The 18,784-nt window shown below is 39.5% G+C and overlaps 1 protein-coding gene across 1 annotated transcript in view; it reads left to right on the top strand.

The window, feature by feature from the left end:
• gbe1b (glucan (1,4-alpha-), branching enzyme 1b) overlaps positions 1–18,784 on the top strand; it is an 88,519-nt gene that overhangs the window by 33,056 nt on the left and 36,679 nt on the right. The window contains exons 9-12 of the mRNA XM_073489494.1: positions 866–993; positions 1,293–1,391; positions 11,019–11,129; positions 11,221–11,392. Coding sequence (XP_073345595.1) covers positions 866–993; positions 1,293–1,391; positions 11,019–11,129; positions 11,221–11,392 — 510 coding nt within the window. The remainder of the gene's footprint in view (positions 1–865; positions 994–1,292; positions 1,392–11,018; positions 11,130–11,220; positions 11,393–18,784) is intronic.

The following is an 18,784-nucleotide window of genomic DNA, read 5'->3' as shown; positions in this document are numbered from 1 at the left end:
ATTTCTCATCTACAAAGCATGTTAAATCCTAAGTCCACACTTGTGTAACTTGAAAGTTTTTAAAGGTCTCACATTTTCCAGATGATGTTTTATGAATAGATGAAGATGAGTGAAAAATCCATGCTTTGCTTGAATTAAAAATGATGTACTCACAGGCATAACAGTCACTATACTTGAGCCCAATTGGCTGACAAAACCTGTAATTATTCAGTGAGGAGAGCCAATTAAATTAACGATTTCATGCCTTTCAGTGGATCAAAAGTTGTTGGCGGTAACGCTTAAAAAGACATAATAATGCACCAGTAAACGTTGGGATAGTCGATGTTAACGTGGATGTAAACTTTTTTTTTTCTCACTAAAATGCATTGTGTGTATCCAGGAGGCCTGAGCTGAGTGCATTTCCTTGCTCATAACAGATCAGCAAAGCAACATTTTTAATATGTTTACATTGAAAACATATTCAAAATTTGGCTTTGCTGGTAATACAGAAATGAAAACCAAAAAATCTAAATCCAACAAGAGAGTACAGGAAAGGGTTTGCAGTAGCTACTACCAGTCTATAGTATGTGTATTAAGGTATTCTGAATCTCTTTGAATATCTGAAAAGTTCTACTTTACAATTTATGACGTGACATTACAAGTTCATAATGAGTCAATGATACGTTTTTCGCATTAGTTTCTCACCTGAGAAATGAGCTGGAAAAAATAATCACATTTAAGGCTCCAGGACTGTTGAGAAATATGTCAAAGAAATAAAGTAAAAACAGTTGCAGGACTCACTTGAAAAAAAGCGAGAAATGAAGGATTTTAGACGTTTGGGTGGAAAACATGATGAGTGTTGACTGTGTGGGTGTTTACTCCTCAGGCGCCTGCTTCTCAGGGGACTACAGTGAGTACTTTGGCCTACAGGTGGACGAAGACTCTTTGGTTTACCTGATGCTTGCCAATCACATTCTTCATACCCTTTATCCCGACTGCATCACTGTTGCAGAGGTAAAAACACACTCCACCACGCACACACACCTTCGGCATCCACTTACTTTGCAATGACACTGCCCACAGCTATTATTAATTAAAAGCACTTATTCGTTAGGCATAGCTTACTTAGGTATTCATTGGTGTAATTAAGAAGTAATGCAAAAGGAAATGGGATGTCACTCTTTTTTGGCCTGTGGTATAGGATTTTCAGGCCTTAATATGCGAGTTGTGCGGTGGTATTGATGTGATCTTAGCGGAGTACTGGGAAATAAACCTGCACACACATGATATGAAACATAGTGACTTCTCTGCAGGATGTGTCAGGGATGCCTGCTCTCTGCAGAGGAGTGCAGGAGGGAGGACTTGGATTTGATTACCGTCTGGCTATGGCCATTCCTGACAAGTGGATTCAGGTAAGACGATTAAGTTCTTTTAAATCTACCTCTTCTTTTTTATCGTGCCCTTCTTTTCCCCAGAAACTTTTACACACACGCTGTGGGCCGACACTTCTGTACAAGCCACACGAGAAAACTGAAAGCGTTTGCTTTCAAAACAAGGATGAAAGACAAAGGCAGTGACAGGGCATGTTAGGAGGCATTAAACACTCTTGTGCTATATTACAGCTGAGCCTGTTGCTAAGCCGTTGAGCCTTTTAAGAGGCTTTCAAGTGTAAAACTTGTGTAGCTACATAGTGACACAAGGATCATGCCCTGTGTTTTCCTAGAGGAACCTGCACACTGGTGTATTCGCTATAACAGGAAATTGGAATAGGACTGCATGATATGCAGAAAAAGTAATATTGCAGTTATTTTGACTATATTGATATTACAATGGCAGCGTCTCTGCAGCACGACAGCGCTTTATTTTTAACTTTACAGTATTTTACCTTTACTAAAACAACTGCAGCTTCTTCAATTTGGATATTGCATTCGGCCATCATGTTTGTTTTTTTATAATATTTTGATTAATTTTGTTGTCCTTAATCCTGAAATTTAGGATTTTACCATAAAGGCTTATCATTATTATTATTATTATTTACACTTGTACAATACACTCAGTGACAAGATCAGCTACAGTGGCCTGCACAATGTACTTTATTGCAATTCATTAGAATAGTCCTGGGTAAAGCTTATCTTGGTGAAGCTTAAAGTATCTAGAGATCGGCACAAATACATCAAAAAGTATCTTATTACAAATTACAAACATTTGCTCATCAAATGTATTAAAATACAAAAACAAAGTGCTTTTTCATTCCATACAAACTAATACTAATATGGGTCTGACCTTACCCCTCTACATTGAAAAGATTGGCTCTGCTAAGTTGTTTGTCTAGTTTAAACCTGGGGCTATAAAATGACATATTGAATACTACATTATAAGTATTTCAAATAAGCAAAAATACAGGCTCTTAAAGTATTGAGCTACAAGATACGTCCTTTTTTCTTGTCCAGGCAACATTCACATTAAATACATTTAATTAAATCACCAAAGATTTTGGCACAACATTAAGAAACAGTAATAAAAATAATCTTTTACAAAGTCAAAGAACAAACAGTAAATGTATATACTGCCCTTCTCTGGCTAACTCTATAGTAAGTTAATTATTGTGTTTTGTATTAGATTGCATTATATTTACTTAAAAAGTATTTGAATCAAGACATGGATTCATTTACACATCTAAAGTAGTCCACATTGATTGCTGGCTGATCAAATCTGTTGTTTTGTTTTTGTTCTGTTGTATAACCACAACATTAAATTAGATGAGTTTATTGTTTCTTGTAATACCAAAAGAGAGTTTTCTTCCACAATCTGCTGTTTTGTAACTGGAAACTTTAATTTTCTTGCAGCCTTTATACTTAAAACAGCAGCTCGTGCTGTTTTACATAAAAGTATACACAAACAATTTAAAATCCAATGAAACAGAGTGGAATAATATAAAACTTTTCACTGAGCCAAATAAAAACAAATATACCGAAAGGATAGAAGGATTAAAGTGATGATAAAATGTATTGTCAAATTAACAGTATTCTCGTTCCATGAAACGTGTAACCATGAACATGTTTCTACAGTCATAATGTCACATTCACACTAGACACAAAAGATCACATAGATTTCTATTTGCTCTCATGAATGTGGTCTAAAGTGTAAAGAGAGTCTGCACTTGAGTCATTTTTTTCACCCGGAGCTGCGAGTGGGTTTTTATCAAACTCAAGAAGTTCTTTGTGCTTTTTCTAAAGCAGTGCTAATTTATTTTTCTTTTTTCCTCCTTAATCCTACCTGCTGCGCGAATGGGAAGGTCATTATTTATCCCTTCAAACACCGTTATGAATAAATGATGGAAGAGACATAATTGTTATTGAAAATAAAAGCTATAAAAGCAAAAGAAAGACGGGCTTTAATAATTTTAACGTGAAGGTCATCTAGTCACTAATCCAAGCAGAAATTTCTTTTGTGTGTTTTTTTTTTTTTTTTTCTTAAGTGCAGCATTTGAATAGGCCAACAGTCACCTTTACATTTCACTCCGATTCATTATTCACTGTGAAATGTCCGTCCTTGGGGTAGCTTTTTATGATATCAAAGCAAAGGTTATTTTTTTCTGTTTGAACTCAATGCTCTGTTGAATTTTCTTAACCAGTTAGACAATCTGAGTAGTTGAGGATCTGAAACACAAATGCAAATTGTCTCCTCAGCAGGGTTATCGCCCCGCACTCATTCACAAGTGCAGAGGTTAATTTCAGCCGTAATGAATTACAAGAAGAAAAAAGGTCAATTATTTTCTCTCCAACACTAGGGACAGTAAGCTGTGAAGAAATAGAAAATATCATTTTTTTCAATTGAAATGATGGAATTCCCATGAATAAATTTCAGGAGACGTCAGCAGAGCGTGACCGTTTATAGTCCTAAAATTCAGACATTCATGAGTCCCTTCACCAGATCTCTGATGTCTTTTTAAGCTTCAATGAATTTTTAAATTTTACATTGTAATTTTTATGTGAGGTTTAATGTGGTAAAGATGTCTTCAGTTGTGGAGATTATCATACGAAACAAACTAAAGAAGGTGTGTGTGTGTGTGTGTGTGTGTGTGTGTGTGTGTGTGTGTGTGTGTGTGTGTGTGTGTGTGTGTGTGTGTGTGTGTGTGTGTGTGTGTGTGTGTGTGTGTGTGCGTGCGTGCGTGCGTGCGTGCGTGTGTAGTCTTTGTTCAGTGTGTGAATTTCTACAAAGTTCCGTTGAAAATGGTTTAAACTCTGGAAAGAGTTTTGTCCTCTTGTCCTTCAAAAAGACATCATTGCTCTTATTAAAGATGAAATGTGACTTTGGAAACCAAAGAGGACGAGCTTTCACTGAAAATAGAATATGAAAATGAACAAAAAAAAAAAAAAAATTGGGGTAGAGAGGGTGCGGTCAACCAACTGCAAATTATGATTTTAAATGTTTCCATTCTGGGGTTGAATTTCATTCTTTATTTTGAACTTAAATTGCCTTGCCATCATCTCAACACAGTTCTTTTTGATTTCATTAATATTTAAAATTAGTAAAAAAAAAAAAAAAAGTAAAAATGAAGAGTAAGAATCATTTAACATGTTCATTTTACTTTGGTTATTCTGAGGATCACCCGGTTCGTAAGAGTGAAGTTTTGTTGGTAAATGCCCTACTGATTTTTTGAGTTTGTTTAATGTAACTCAAACACATAAACGTACAAGACTCCCACTGAAGTAAAAGACATGCTGTGTGGATTTTGGGCTTTTTAACTTTCAAGACGTTTAGTCCACAAGAACCTATATAACAGACGGAAGAGTTAACAAAAGGAAAAGAATAATAGATGTCCTTTAAGTGCTCAGAAACCATTTTAATGTGGCTTTAGTTAAAGACATTTATTGGCAAATCTACTCGCTGCTCTTTGTATGTAATTCTTGAATCTCTTACATAATTGACACAAACACTTTATTTGGGCAAACATGGTGGAAGACACTGCAGGTAAATAGGGACAAAAATGAACTAATAGATATCACCATGAAACTTCCCTCATTAATTACTTAAGACAGTTACTTTTTGTAGTTTTCTCATATTTTATGTTTAATATGCAAATGAGACTGATTTAATATCCACACATTTGCATATAATTAGCAGAGCAGAAATCTAAAGTAAAATAAACACCTGACTGTCTATTTTGGACATGTTCATCACACTAGTCTGAAAGAGGACATGTTATGGAGGCAAAAGAGTCCAAAATATATCTATCTATCTGCAGTATATATAAAATAAGAGTTCTAAACTACATTTAGCATATAAACTATGTCATTACCTGGGCCAACAAATTGTGTGAGAATGAACAGATGAGAATAAAAACTAGAACTGAACTGAAGAATTTTAAGATTTACAATAACAATGAGGTACTAATACAAACTCAGAAATATGTTTCTTTTTCCTTAACTAATAAACAAGCTGTTCTTAGAGGAAAATAAGGTTCCCAGATCACTGTTTGAAGCTAGAAAGGTGGCAGGGTCCGCCAAATATAAACAAAGTAAAACGGTATGAAATAGTGTTGTCCTTTAAGGTCAGTTTGTTTATTCAATTTGTTCAGGCGTAAAAAAAAAAAAAAAACATTCATTGAAGATCTTTCTCTTCTGATTAGAATTTCTTCCCCAAAACTACATAGTGCACCTTTAATATTTCCACTAAAAGTGACTGAGTTCTTCCCATCACTAATCATTACTGGCAAACAGAATAACACCATTATTCTGTGATGTGTCACCACCCAGTGCTGCTTCAGACTGGATGGGAAATTCTGGGTGCCAAATATTCTCTGTCCTTCCACAACAACTGTTGAAGCACCCTTTAGCTCGCCACTTCAGCCCAAACTGCCACTGACAGAGTACTTAATGGCTCACAATGGGAAAACATTGTTTATAACTGTGCAGCCATCAGGTTTCAAAGTCCACAAGTGTATAATGTTGAAGCTGAGCAGCACAGGGAAAGTGCATGCATGCCGAGCCATCCATCCAAAGATAAATAAAGCTTATTATATATTTCTTTATCTGAAATGTGTTTTTCTGTCTGTTCTGATGGCATCAACATCTCTCAGGAAGCTTTTTTCAGCCTTGTTTTGGAGCAAGGTTTGCTTCTTCATGAGAATAGACATAATGTACTTAAGTCATAATTTATTGTCTTGTTGTCCGTGGTGTTTTCCTCAAAGCCCATATTAATAAAAATGCCACCATTCATTGTCAGTATGCGACTGAAGCTGGCAAATATTACTTCAGAAAGTACATTTGTAGGGAAGCAGACAGGCAGCAGGTTATCTCAGGGGATGTGTCAGTCTATTTGGGTTGGCTGGTGGATGAATCCGGATTGTTTGGTGTCCTCTGTCTGTGTATGTGTGTGTGTGTCTCTGTGTGTTTGTGCATGTTTAGAGCAAGTAGAGGCCTTTTCTTGTTTGATATTTGAGGGGAAAATGCTGTTTGTGGAATGCCTAAAGAGGTTATCTGTTGTAAGATTCATGAAACGCTGTGCCTTTTTATCCACTAGCCCACACTCAAACTTACTGTATATTTACTCATATTTTTGCGAAAAAGCAAAGCAGAGTGTGTGACCTCGGCGCCGCATGCGTCCTCTTGCGCTACGGTTTCTTGTGTTTCTCGATGGGGGAAGGCTATGCATCGTTAATCAAGTCTGTCTCTCACAGCGGTGGGTTTTACTCAGTAGCAAGGATGGAGGGAGGAAGCGAAGAGCAGAGCGAGGAGAGGAGGGGGAGAGAGATAGTCCCAGACTTGACCTTCCTCGTTGATGCTTGCAATAGCTGTGCGACAGGCAGCGCTGCACCGCTGTGACGCAGCCTGCTCCACGGTAACCAGAGGTTTCACAGGATTATCCTCGGGACGCCTCTGGAGAGGTTGTTGCTGCTTTTACTTTTCAAACAATATTGCTTGCAATGCAATATTCGTTTAGGTATTGTTGCTTTCCTGTGGAGAATCGAAGGCAAGTGAATCGTAAAGCTGGAGGAGAGCAAGTTGAGCAGTGAATTTCATGTATTTCTGTGCAGGGCAGCATTCATATGAACATGCCTTGGTATAGTCAGTGAAGTGCACTCAGGGCTAGCCTTGCCTCTTCTCGCAGAGTGTCAATTAGGGAGGGATTTGAATGGACTGAAGTGGAGCCTCCAGTGAGGTGTGTGTTGCAGAGAAGGAGACATGGAGTGAGGAGGGCAGACAGACAGACAGACAGACACACAGACAGACACACAGGAAGAAACAGAAGGAAGGAGAGACAAAGACGGAACAACAGGGCTCTTAGCTTATTTATAGATTCACATGTGTGCACCAATGAGTCTCTCTCGGTTCCTCCAGCGGGGACTCACACTGTGTTTCGTCCTCAGCATGACTGATTGATATGACTCATTTACTGGCTGCAGAAGGCTGTTAGGACCAACAGGCTGTGAAAAATTAAGATATCCTAATGAGAGGACCAGATAAGGCGCAAAGCACAAGTTTGGATGATTCGATCCGATTATAACCATAAAATGCTGTCACTCCTAATGGATAATGTTACAAAAGCCCTCTAATTTAACAAGCACCCTTCCCTCCAGCTACAATAGATTGAGATGTAATTGAAACAATTAGAGGCGGAGGAGGTAGAGGGCTCGCTGGTCTAGGCTAGGATAAGAAAAGGCGATGCGGAGAATTCTCCAACATCCCTCTGCTTCTCTCAGCTCTTCAACGTGAATGACCTCCGAGTCAATTGTGCCGATTTTTTTGTTTCCGTTCCTCCATTTATTTTAATTGAATGAAAATATCAGTCTGCGCAGCTCTCTCCTCATTAATTTCAGGGGGGGGGGGGAATCCATTTCTGGTCCTCATACTTTGCTCTGTCCATCATAACTGGAAACACTTTCAATTAACATGACTTAATATGACTTAGGCTGCCGGCCAGCAATAATGGACTGCAGCTTGTTTATGTAAACATGTCGGCGACTCCTTCGCCAGCATTTAAAGGACGCCCACTCTGTTTGACCCCCCCTATCCAGTGTCACTAGTTCTAGCCTTCTTTTAACTGCCGCGTTTCAGCTCCCCCCCCCCCCCCTTTATTTTGTTTGCTAATTGCACTCAAAGGCCTCCCTTGTATGGTCTTAACTGACCGAGTCGCTGCAGGTTTCTTCATAAAGGCGTCTTTACATGAAAACTGTGAAGTGAGGTGGGGAGTGTCTTTCCGCTGAGCGAAGCCTCTGGCAGAGACAGACATCTGCGTGGGCAAAAAATTCATTAATTTCCCAAAACTGTGAAAGTATAGGCATTAGCTTGATCCATGGGATTGAGTGTTGCACACCTTCGTTCTCTCTGCTCATCTCCGGGGGCGGCACTGTATGTGCGAAGAGAGGATGTCCCCATAGCAACGCAAACTCAAACACAGTTCCAGCAGTTGTGTTTGCAAAGACAGTAGAAGCAGGATGCTCGGGCCAGCCAGCGAATGTAAAACACAGGCTTTACACTGAATACATCTCTGCCTCCGAGTCCTTCCCAGCACCATGTGAGAGGCTCTTGAATCAGTCACAGCATATCAGTGACAGCGAGATGACCTCATCCAGCACTGCAAAACTTTTTTTTTTTTTTTTCATTTTATTTTATTTCTGGCTCTGCCTAATTAATCTGGGCACTCTGGTTGGCTCCTGACAGCAGGCTTGTAAAGTAAGATTTGTGCACTGCTCATTATCATTGATGAAGTGGAGTGTCAGTGGTGCCAGGAAGCTCGGCTGGTCGGGGCTGATGTGGGTGAGCTGGTGGTAGAGAAGTCGTCAACCCAGTCACTCCTGTCTGCGCTCCGACAGTCCCACTCCCAGATTAATTGCTCCCAGACCACTTTTGCGGTTGAATTGAATTGTAATGATTCATAAGGAAGTGTAAAGTGTCTGATTGTACGTGGATGTGGAGGCGGAAGGGATGATCTCCAGGGTATATCCTGTGGATTCACTTGTTTGGCTTTTGAATTGGAGCTGGTGGGGAATGACAGAAGGCAGCATTTGGAGGATTTATTTATTTTCAGCTGGTCTAACTTTAGCTGCAGGACTGGAATTCATTTGTAAATGTTGTATTGGTGTATACAGTTTTTCAGTGTATTATATTTATTGAGGTCCTACATCAACAAACTACTTTTCATTCAGAAGAAGGTCTTGAAATAATAACCTGGTAACTATGACCCATCTGCCTTGTTTATAAGGAAATTTAAATTATTAACTATTTGTAGTGTCAATATTTTTCACACTCAGGACGATGTGTGTTTGTGTATCTCCCTGATGTTTCTCTAATTTTCAATCAATTTTGTTCAATCAATTTTCCAGCCTTGACTCATATTCCAGCAGCTCTTCAAACGACTATTATTTCTGTCGTACTTCTCATTACCGGTGTACAGTACCAGTAAATATACAATAAATATATATGTCTTCAAAGTTTGAGTAAAATAAAACAACCTTGTGTATATACAACTTATACATTTGTATATGTTGATATATTAGGGAGGCCCTTATGTAAGGCTCCTTTGCTCCCATCATTCTTGACATATCCTTTTTATTATACTTCCTTTACCAGAATGTCTTAATGTGCCTTAAAGCCTTGTATTCTATATAGCAACAAATATTCATGACTAAACACAATACGAGACAGGAGGTTGTCTAAAGGAAAGAGGAAACACAACTCAAAAAACACAAGCAAATAAACTAAATAATATCAGTGTTTTCTTTCAAAGCGATGTGACATGGTACTTCCAAAAACACAATTATGTTAAGACCGTTAAAATCCATTTACATGGAACACAGGTGGACGTGAGATTAAACCTGCCAGCTGGGGGTGGTAAAAATAATCCATGTCAAAGTCTTCTTGTTGACAAGTGATTAAAAAATGTGGTTTAAGAAATGATACTAATATTAATCAGTTTGGTTGATGTTGAGTTAAAACCAAACAATAAGCCGGCACGGTTCTCAGGATCTGAGGCATCACACTGAGCTCAGAGGAAGTTAAAAGGTCTGAGAATTTGTCGTACATGTAGATGATAAGTCCCTTGCTGAGGTTTTCTGGTGGAGTTGGCATCGGTGACTAATATGGCCACACAAGGCTAAGGTGAGAAGGAGTGAATGTGAACACATGGTGATATATAGAGCGGGATAGCCTCTATTTAGGTGGACCAGCCAGTTCATCTCAGACGTATTGATCGGCACAATTTACTCTCTTTACTCAGAGGATTATGGCTCTGTAGAGTAATATAAAGGTTTCCTGACATGTCAATCAGCTGTCACAGCCAATTCCAGCGAGCAGACTGCAGCCTGTCACTGAGATGGGCTCGCCAACTCCCCCTGCAATCAGACAGACTGCATGTCCATCACCAAGGGTTTGTGGAGGGCATAAACTCTCTTTTTTTCCCACTTACGAATGATATTGATACTGTGGCTTTCTGGCATCTCTCGTGTTTATTAAATCATCTCTGTGCCCACAGCCATCTCCATGGTTATCTTTACTCTGCCCTTTGCTCTTGTTTGCTTGTATAACTTTGACTGATTACGACCAGTTCTGGTGACCATATAGAAGCACTGTGTGGGAAGATGTGCTCGAGATGCATGTGTTGGTGGCCCCCTGTTTCCTTTCTGACCTCAGAAAATGACCCCTTTGGCAGAAAGTGTGCATGTAGGCAGGCCAGTGGCAGGGCATTGATTCCAGGGTTGGATTTATTGTTGAATCCCACCGTTTGGATGAGAGGCTCTGACCTTGCCCATCTCAGGTGGGGAGAGCTGATGCCTTACTACCCATGGGCTGTAGTGAAGTTATTAAAAACTCCATTACCGCCATTCAAAGGCAGACATAACTCACAGTGCGGATATAGAGATGTCAAAACAGAGATTGATCTGAGAAGGAAGTGTAACCCAGAGAAAACTTAAGAAAGGTAGAAAGACTGCCAGAGCTGAAATACTGAGCTTCAGACATCAGTCAGAGCCTGGATGGATCTCTCACTTACACATCTATCATGCCCTTTTTCAATAACCCCTCTCTGTCACTTTGTAGATCCTGAAGGAGTTAAAGGATGAGGACTGGGACATGGGCAATATCATCTACACACTGACCAACAGGCGCTATGGGGAGAAGTGCATAGCTTATGCAGAAAGTCACGATCAGGTGGGCTATTTTCTACAAGATCCTACTTCATCGTGTCAGTAGAGTCTCCGTTATCTCTGTGTTGGTGATAAAACGTAACCCATCTTTCCAGGCTCTGGTGGGAGATAAAAGTCTGGCCTTCTGGTTGATGGACAAGGAGATGTACACCAACATGAGCTCCATGATCCCCATGACACCAATCATCGACCGCGGCTTGCAGCTGCATAAGATGATCCGCCTCCTCACTCACTGTATGGGTGGAGAAGGCTACCTCAACTTCATGGGTGAGTCATCATGGCAACACACAGAGCATCTAGCCATATAGAAATTATAGAGCTCAGCTGTGACCACTGACTTTTTTAATGGCTCTGTTGGAAGTGAATTTCCCATTCATCCATTGATATTTGATAAAAATCCTTTATATAAAGAGTTTTTTAGGCTGGAACTAACCTGACCGACTATGAGGTGAGTCATGAGCATAAAAAAATGTGATTTGGAACAAAAAAAAAGAACGGAGAAAAAAGGCAACGATACAAGACTGTGTATATAATTATTTAAAGAAAAAAGGGCCAGTCATCCCAAAAATATTCCAGTGGTAGCAGAACTTGCCAGCCGACACGACTAGCTAGCTAGCTCCGCCAATCCAAGACATCACTGTTACACTTCAGTATTTTCTGTGGAGAACTACTTCTCTATGACATCGCAAATAAAACATGTTTTTCTTAAAATAAGTTTCACATCATATCAGCTTCCACGAGAGCACACACTGTATTATCGTTTTACAATGTCATTGCTCATGGCGAGTCTGTCGTGGATGCTTTCAACATCGTGGTAAATAATCAACGCCCTCGATTCAGAATATTAATTGGATTTTCATTTCCAAAACCTCAATGTTGAGCTGTATATTGTATACTAGAATAAATACTATTGAGCAGTCATTAAGACGTATTGTATTACCCTTGTTATGTGCACTTCAACAAGTCATATTGTATATTTGGGAGCTTGAACAATGAATCTATTGACTGAAAATGAGTCTGCAACTATTATGATAATTCTTTACTAATTAAAATCACCTAGCAGGCAAAAACTCCAAACATTTCTTTGTTTCCCTCGAGTGTGAGGATTTACTACTTCTCTCTGTTTTATATGGCTGTAAATTAGGCTAAATATATGTTTTCAAAACCGCTGGTCGGACAAAACAAACAATTTGACATTGCCTTTGGCTCCAAGAAATTCTGACAATTAATTGGAAAGAATGATTTACTGAAATAAAAAGAATGGTCTAATACACTATAAATATATTTCCATGTACACCATGTACATACAGTACAATCTCACATCACACATTATCAACCAACCCAGTGCAAGAATAAATGTTGGAATGCAAGTTTTTGCAAACCACAAATATGTAGTGATACGACCTCAGAGGTCGTATGAACATTTTCTTAACATGTGCGCTTTAATTGTTTCTTTATGTTCAGTTTTCAATTTTATGTTGTGACAACACTGTGCTTATGGTCCACTTAGTTAGAGTTTGGATCATCGGGATCATGTTTTGGCTTTCCTGGTTCTTTCATGACCGACATGGCTGGAAAATGTTCCTACGTCTCTGTAAAGATATCCAGTGGTTTGGTGCTTACAAATATTGAAACGCCCTTTTTGTACAGTAGTGATGTCACCACCTTTTCCTCCACTTCCTGACATGAAAGTCAGACTCATAAATGCCAGCATTTTATTCTGGCTCAAACTGCATCACATTCCTTGTCATATAACCAAACCATATGTATTAAAATCATATGACCAGGTCATATTAATATATAATCATACCAGGTGACATTGAATCAAGGTCACGATTTTGAGGCAGCGTCCATCTGTTTGCTTCGTTTTTTTATTAAAAGCAGCGAGGGGAATCAGTCCAGATCCATCTCATGTGCTGTATTCTTCCCGAATTCGAACCTCTCCCCTCAGGCTGACACAACAATCCCGGAGTGTTTCAACAAACAGATACAATACACATTTATTCTCCTGTCCATCCAAGTCCTCCGCGGGCAGAAAGCAGAAACAGCCTTTACTATAAATTTTTAATTGATGAGCTATATCAACTGTGTTCATTTGCACTACTGTTAAGGGTACTGTGCTGTGGTGTCATTTATTTTTCTGCATATCATTTATCATTGTGTGTGTTTCAGCTTCAGGGTCTCACAAACAGATTTTAAATAAAGATGATTCATAAAGGTGTGAAATGGCCTGCAGTAGTCCTTATGTTACTTATTTTCCATTTGGGGTAAAGTGCTCAGTTATTGGATTTGTTACATTTCTTTCATGGATTTATCTCTGGAGTAGCTCGCCATCAACGAATCAAGGCTGATGATAAGCATCAAAGGAATCTTTTCAAGTGGGGTTGACATTAATACTCACTTTCCAGAGCTGATGGTGAAATGCAGGACAAAAGCTGTCTAAGATCAGATAGGTTCCTTTTTTTTTTTTTCAAACAAATCTAATTCTCAGTCACCGTTGAGATGCTCCTCATTTTCAACACATCGTCTTGGCTATGACGTGGTTTTATCGAGGCCTGCTGGTAAAGATAATAAAGTGATAATTAATGATGTTGGAGGTTGACCTTGGCTGAAGGGAATGTATTTCCTTGCATGTGCGGCGACTCTCCTGGCTCAATGTAGAGACAGCCTACCCTTGTGATCCACAGCATTTTAGCTCCACCTGGTGACTAGGTGATCCGGTCAAGCTCTGAGTCCAAACAAAGTGTTTCTACAATGCCTGTGCTGCCTCTTCAGATTCACTGTAACTCAGTATTCACGACGCTACTCAGTCTCTGCTCGAGGAATAAGAGTGAAACACCCTGTGAATTTCTGCTAAGTGGATTGATGTGTGGAGGGAAAAGAAGCACAATCAAAGCAGCTGTTCTCGACGGACAATCATAACAGGGCAGCTCATAATGAACAGGATGTCAGAGAACTGACCCAATGTGGGCAGTTGAAGGACAGTTGATAGTAATTATATCTGATTCTCTGGCTGGACTACAGCTAAAAGGCTCACTCTGCTGTTCTCTCGGTGCTTTGTCTCTCATGGATTTTTGGTGCCACCTTTACTCTCAACCAATCAGTGCAGTATCAGAATCATGATGAGTTCACATGAGTGAAAAAACTATGTTTGAAATGTCAATATAGCAATGATTTCATTAAGTCAGTCAGTTATCTTTTGTGAAAGGAAGATGCTCATTTGACCTCCTGTAGCCTTAACCCATACATGTTTTTTTAAATCTTTTAATCATTAATAAGGGTCTTGAACTACCACTGATTTCTTGCAGAAAAATAATGCCTCTCTCTGACTAAATAGGGCAATAATTAAAGAGTATTGAGAGGAACATGCAACTCATTACAAGGACTTACTGTATTTATTAGGACAAGTCTACTTCAGTCACCTCATGTTGAGAAGTAGCTGTTCGACAGCAAAGATAGAAAGAACAAAATCAAAGCGGAGGGCTTGTTTTCTTCTAATTAATGTCTGTGTAATAATGTAAATGACTGCCTTGTCTAAGTAGAGGCAAGTAGTAGCAGACTGTTAAGAAGTAATATACACTCAGTGGCCACTTTATTAGCTACACTTATACACTGCCTGGCACACATTAATATTTGCTTGGACCGCCTTTAGCTTTGATTACGGCACGCATTCGCTGTGGCATCGTTTTGATAAGCTTAGACAATGTCACAACATTTATTTCCGTCCAGAGTTGCATTAATTTTTTTGCCAAGATCTTGTATTGATGATGGAGAGTCGGGCCGCTGCATAAAGTCTTCTCCAGCACATCCCAAAGATTCTCAATTCTCAATCCATGTGTGAAAATGATGTCTCATGCTCCCTGAACCACTCGTTCACAATTTGAGCCCGATGAAAGGTGGCATTGTCATCTTGGAATATGCCCGTGCCCTCAGTGAAGAAAAAATCCATTGATGGAAAAACCCGGTCATTCAGTATATTCAGGTAGTCAGCGGACCTCATTTTTTGGGCACAAAACATTGCTGAACCTAGACCTGACCAACTGAAGCAACCCCAGATCAAAACACTGCCCCATATGGTAGGCACTGGGCATGATGGGTGCATCACTTAATCTTCCTCGCGTCTTCTGATGCGCCCATCACTCTAGGACAGGGTAAATCCTGACTCATCAGACCACATGACCTTTTCAAAGAGTCCAATTGTAACATGATGATCAATGTAATTCACATCACCTGTCAGCGTTTCTAATGTTGTGGCTGATCGGTGTACATTTACATGTGTACTAACTATTTTCATGCCTCTCACCTGTACTGTACATTGTAAATCCTTGCATCATTGTTTTCTGTGTATTATCCAGTAGAGTCATTCAAAATTAGAGATGCTTAAATATTAGACAGATTTATTGAGATTCATCTTTCAGCTATAGATTCTGGTATTTAACCGTTATATTTTCACTTCACATTTTAACCAGCGAGTTTGACTGTAACTCCCTTCCATTCTTTCTTGATACAGTCTAAGTGGAAAAATGTCTCTCATTGCCTTGTAAAACCTTGTTGATCCTGCTTCTCGTCCTGCTGGCTGTGAGCAGTTTTTAACCTCCGGATCAAAGATAACTCTTGCTGATGCAGTCTGCCCCAGCCTGGACTGGAAGCCTTTTATTACCAGTTTTACTGCCGGAGCTTCTGGATACTTTATCACGTATGTGACTGTCCTCTACTCCCTCAGTATAAACCTTTTATGCATCAGTTAACTTGGGTTTTGTGTCCCAGAGTTGTGTTTTGGAGAAAGGACAAAGTCCTCTGAAGTTTTAGAGAAGCTGTTCTAAACAACATGAAAACTACTCAAAGTAAATACAATCTCCTTGCTTAAAATGATTACTTAACAATTACCACCAATTGTGCTCCATTTCCTTAAATTAGAGTCTGCAGAACAAATGAGGCAAACTCCCAATGCAAACTTTTGTTTATCCCTCTCTGTTAAGTAATGATCAGTGGTTTGAAAAGTAGAGATATGGAAAGCAGAGCAGTATCAAGCAGGCAGAGAAAGGAATATTGTTCTCTTTTGAGAACTGCTGTCTGTCTGACTGAAGGAATGGCGGCGTCATCTTTTGATAACAGTAATAATGAATGAAAGTTCAAAGTTTTTTATGTAGACAAGATCGAGAAAAGAAGTTTCAAAGTCTACAAAGACGCACCACACTTAAGTCCATTACTGAGAACTTTCCAAAGTTCAGGCAATCAGACGAGCGTTAGGGAAATGCTGAAGAAAATGAAAAAAAGAAAATCAAGTAGATCTAAGATGACATGCCGTGTCAATGGATCAATGAAGGGAGAGTCATTTAGTCAGCGCCGAGCAAGAGCAAATTGTTTGAGCAAGCAAATCAATTTGAAGTGCCTAGCCCAGAAAAACCCATTTATTTACTCGTGACCAATAGCAAACACCACACAGCAAGAGGACAGAGGGAACATCCGTATTTGAGATGCTGAGAGATGGATACAGTAAAGGATGTTGGAGTGTCAATGACATTAAAGCACCAAGCGGCGTGGCAGTAATGAAACGCCTCAGTGCTTTTATCATTATATCAGCAGGGACAGAATGGAAGCGCTCGCACTTCCTGACTTTCAGGGCTCACAGAGACTTAAGATAACCTTGCAGATTTACAGTCTAAATTATTGAGGTAAAAACTTCTCCCAGCACTACGTATTCACAGAGTGCTCCAGCGCAACAGGCAACCATTATACTGCGGCCTTGGACGATGAATTGAAAACCAGTGCTTCCTCCTCATACATTTCAAATAGATAATCTCACTGAGAGCTAGCTGTGCTTTCAGGCTTGTGGTTTTCTTGGATGAACGAGGCAATCCCAGCACTGCCGTTGAACCAGTGATGCTTATTTAATGTGCAAACTGGGAGTAGGAGTGTACATTAACACAGTAACAAGAAATCAATCTAGCAAGTGCAAATACTCATTGCATCCCGTCTGATGGTTTGTTTTTTGTTTTTTCTTGCACTGTATCTGAAACCTTCTGCGACTCTCGCCTTCCCATCCCCTCTGATTCCCTCATTGATCTCCCTTTGCCAGAATCCCTCCAATGGAAAACACATTGATCCTTGGCTCCTTCTTGTGCTGCTAATTACTGAGGGGACTGTGTCACTGTCAGGCCCTTATCTGATGCAGGGCTGTGTAGAGGAGTAATGGGACGTGCCAACTGAAAAGCTGTCTGACATCACCTTGTGTAAACATGGTTGCCCCCAATTAATCATATCATTATAAGAACCAACATAACCATAACTAGGTATCGACATTATCTAACAAACTTAGTTTTTTTTTTTTGCATTGCTGCAAAATCTTAAAGCTACTTTTTAAGAGAGCCCAGCGATTTTTGTGGCTGATTCTGATACCGAACTGATATCTGATATGAACCTGAAAATGAGCATAATATGACCTTTTTAAGCAGGTGTTACTGTCTTAGTATAGCATGTTAACAAGCTAATATTTGCTTGAGTTAGCAATAAACACAAAGTTGTTTTGAGGCTGTTGGGAATATCATTTGTTTTACAGATATTTTTAGTCATACACAAAAGTATTGGACATGTTAGAATTTTGACAGGTGATGGTGCTGGATTATATTAATCTTAAAGGAGGCATGAATGTATGTACCAAATTTTATGGCGGTCCATCTAATAGTTGTCAGGACATTTCACTTGATACTACAAATGTCAACCTGCTGGTGGCAATAGAGAAAAATCAGGACCTTGTAAAAAACAAATAATAATAATAATAATCCTTTAATGGTTGTTTAAAAAACTATCTTAAGCTAAAATTATCTCAGATAACTGCGCCCCAGATATATTATGAGACACAAATGATGTTTTTATTTATGTGTGCATTGTGGTGAGAATGCATCATATTTTATCCTTGTACTGAAAGAGCTATCTGGTATACTTCAGCTGTGAAGAGGCAGAGGAAGGTTATTAACATGGTGATTAATGCAGGCATATGGGAGGCGCACTGCTGTGTTATCGTCGAGGAGAGGGGGATGATTACCTAATGGAGGTGTGTCCAATGTGTTTCTTTAAAGCTGAAATGAAAAGAAGAGTCAAAGGCTTCCACGGGCCACTAAATCAACCTGCACCGGAAATCAATCATCTCCACTACACTTTCTAACATAATAACATTAGAAAACTGAGTGTAAATAGAGGCAAAAAAGGCAGGTGCACTTCACTGTTAATGAAGTGTAGCTCTTTTAAAAACTTTTATCAAAGCACCAGCCTGCATCTGCGCAAGCCCAGATGCAGGCTGGGCGAGCCCCTCTTTGTGTGTGCGTGTGCGTGTGCGTGTGTGTCTGTGTGTGTGCGTGTGCGCGCTGGTGTATGCACATGCCACACACACAAACACACACGCTCTCTCAAGTAGATGATAAGGAATATCTTGATGCTGCCTGCTCATTAATGGAAAAAATCCACACTTTTTTCACACTGTTAAGTAACCGTTATACTTTGCATTTCTTGGTCCATTTTGTTGTGTGGTGGGGCTCTTATTTGTTCAGTTCAAGTGAGGGCCAACAGATGAAATAGTGAAATATTTGGAGTGCAGCTCATTATTTCGCCCTCACTGTGTTCACGCTTGTAGTTCAGTTCCTGCAGGCTAAACCAAAGGCA

Source organism: Pagrus major, chromosome 2 (assembly GCF_040436345.1).
Source record: "Pagrus major chromosome 2, Pma_NU_1.0".
In the NCBI taxonomy this organism is placed as follows: Eukaryota; Metazoa; Chordata; class Actinopteri; order Spariformes; family Sparidae; genus Pagrus; species Pagrus major.
The sequence above is the reverse complement of the archived record's forward strand: the minus strand, read 5'-3'. Positions and strand labels throughout refer to the sequence as shown.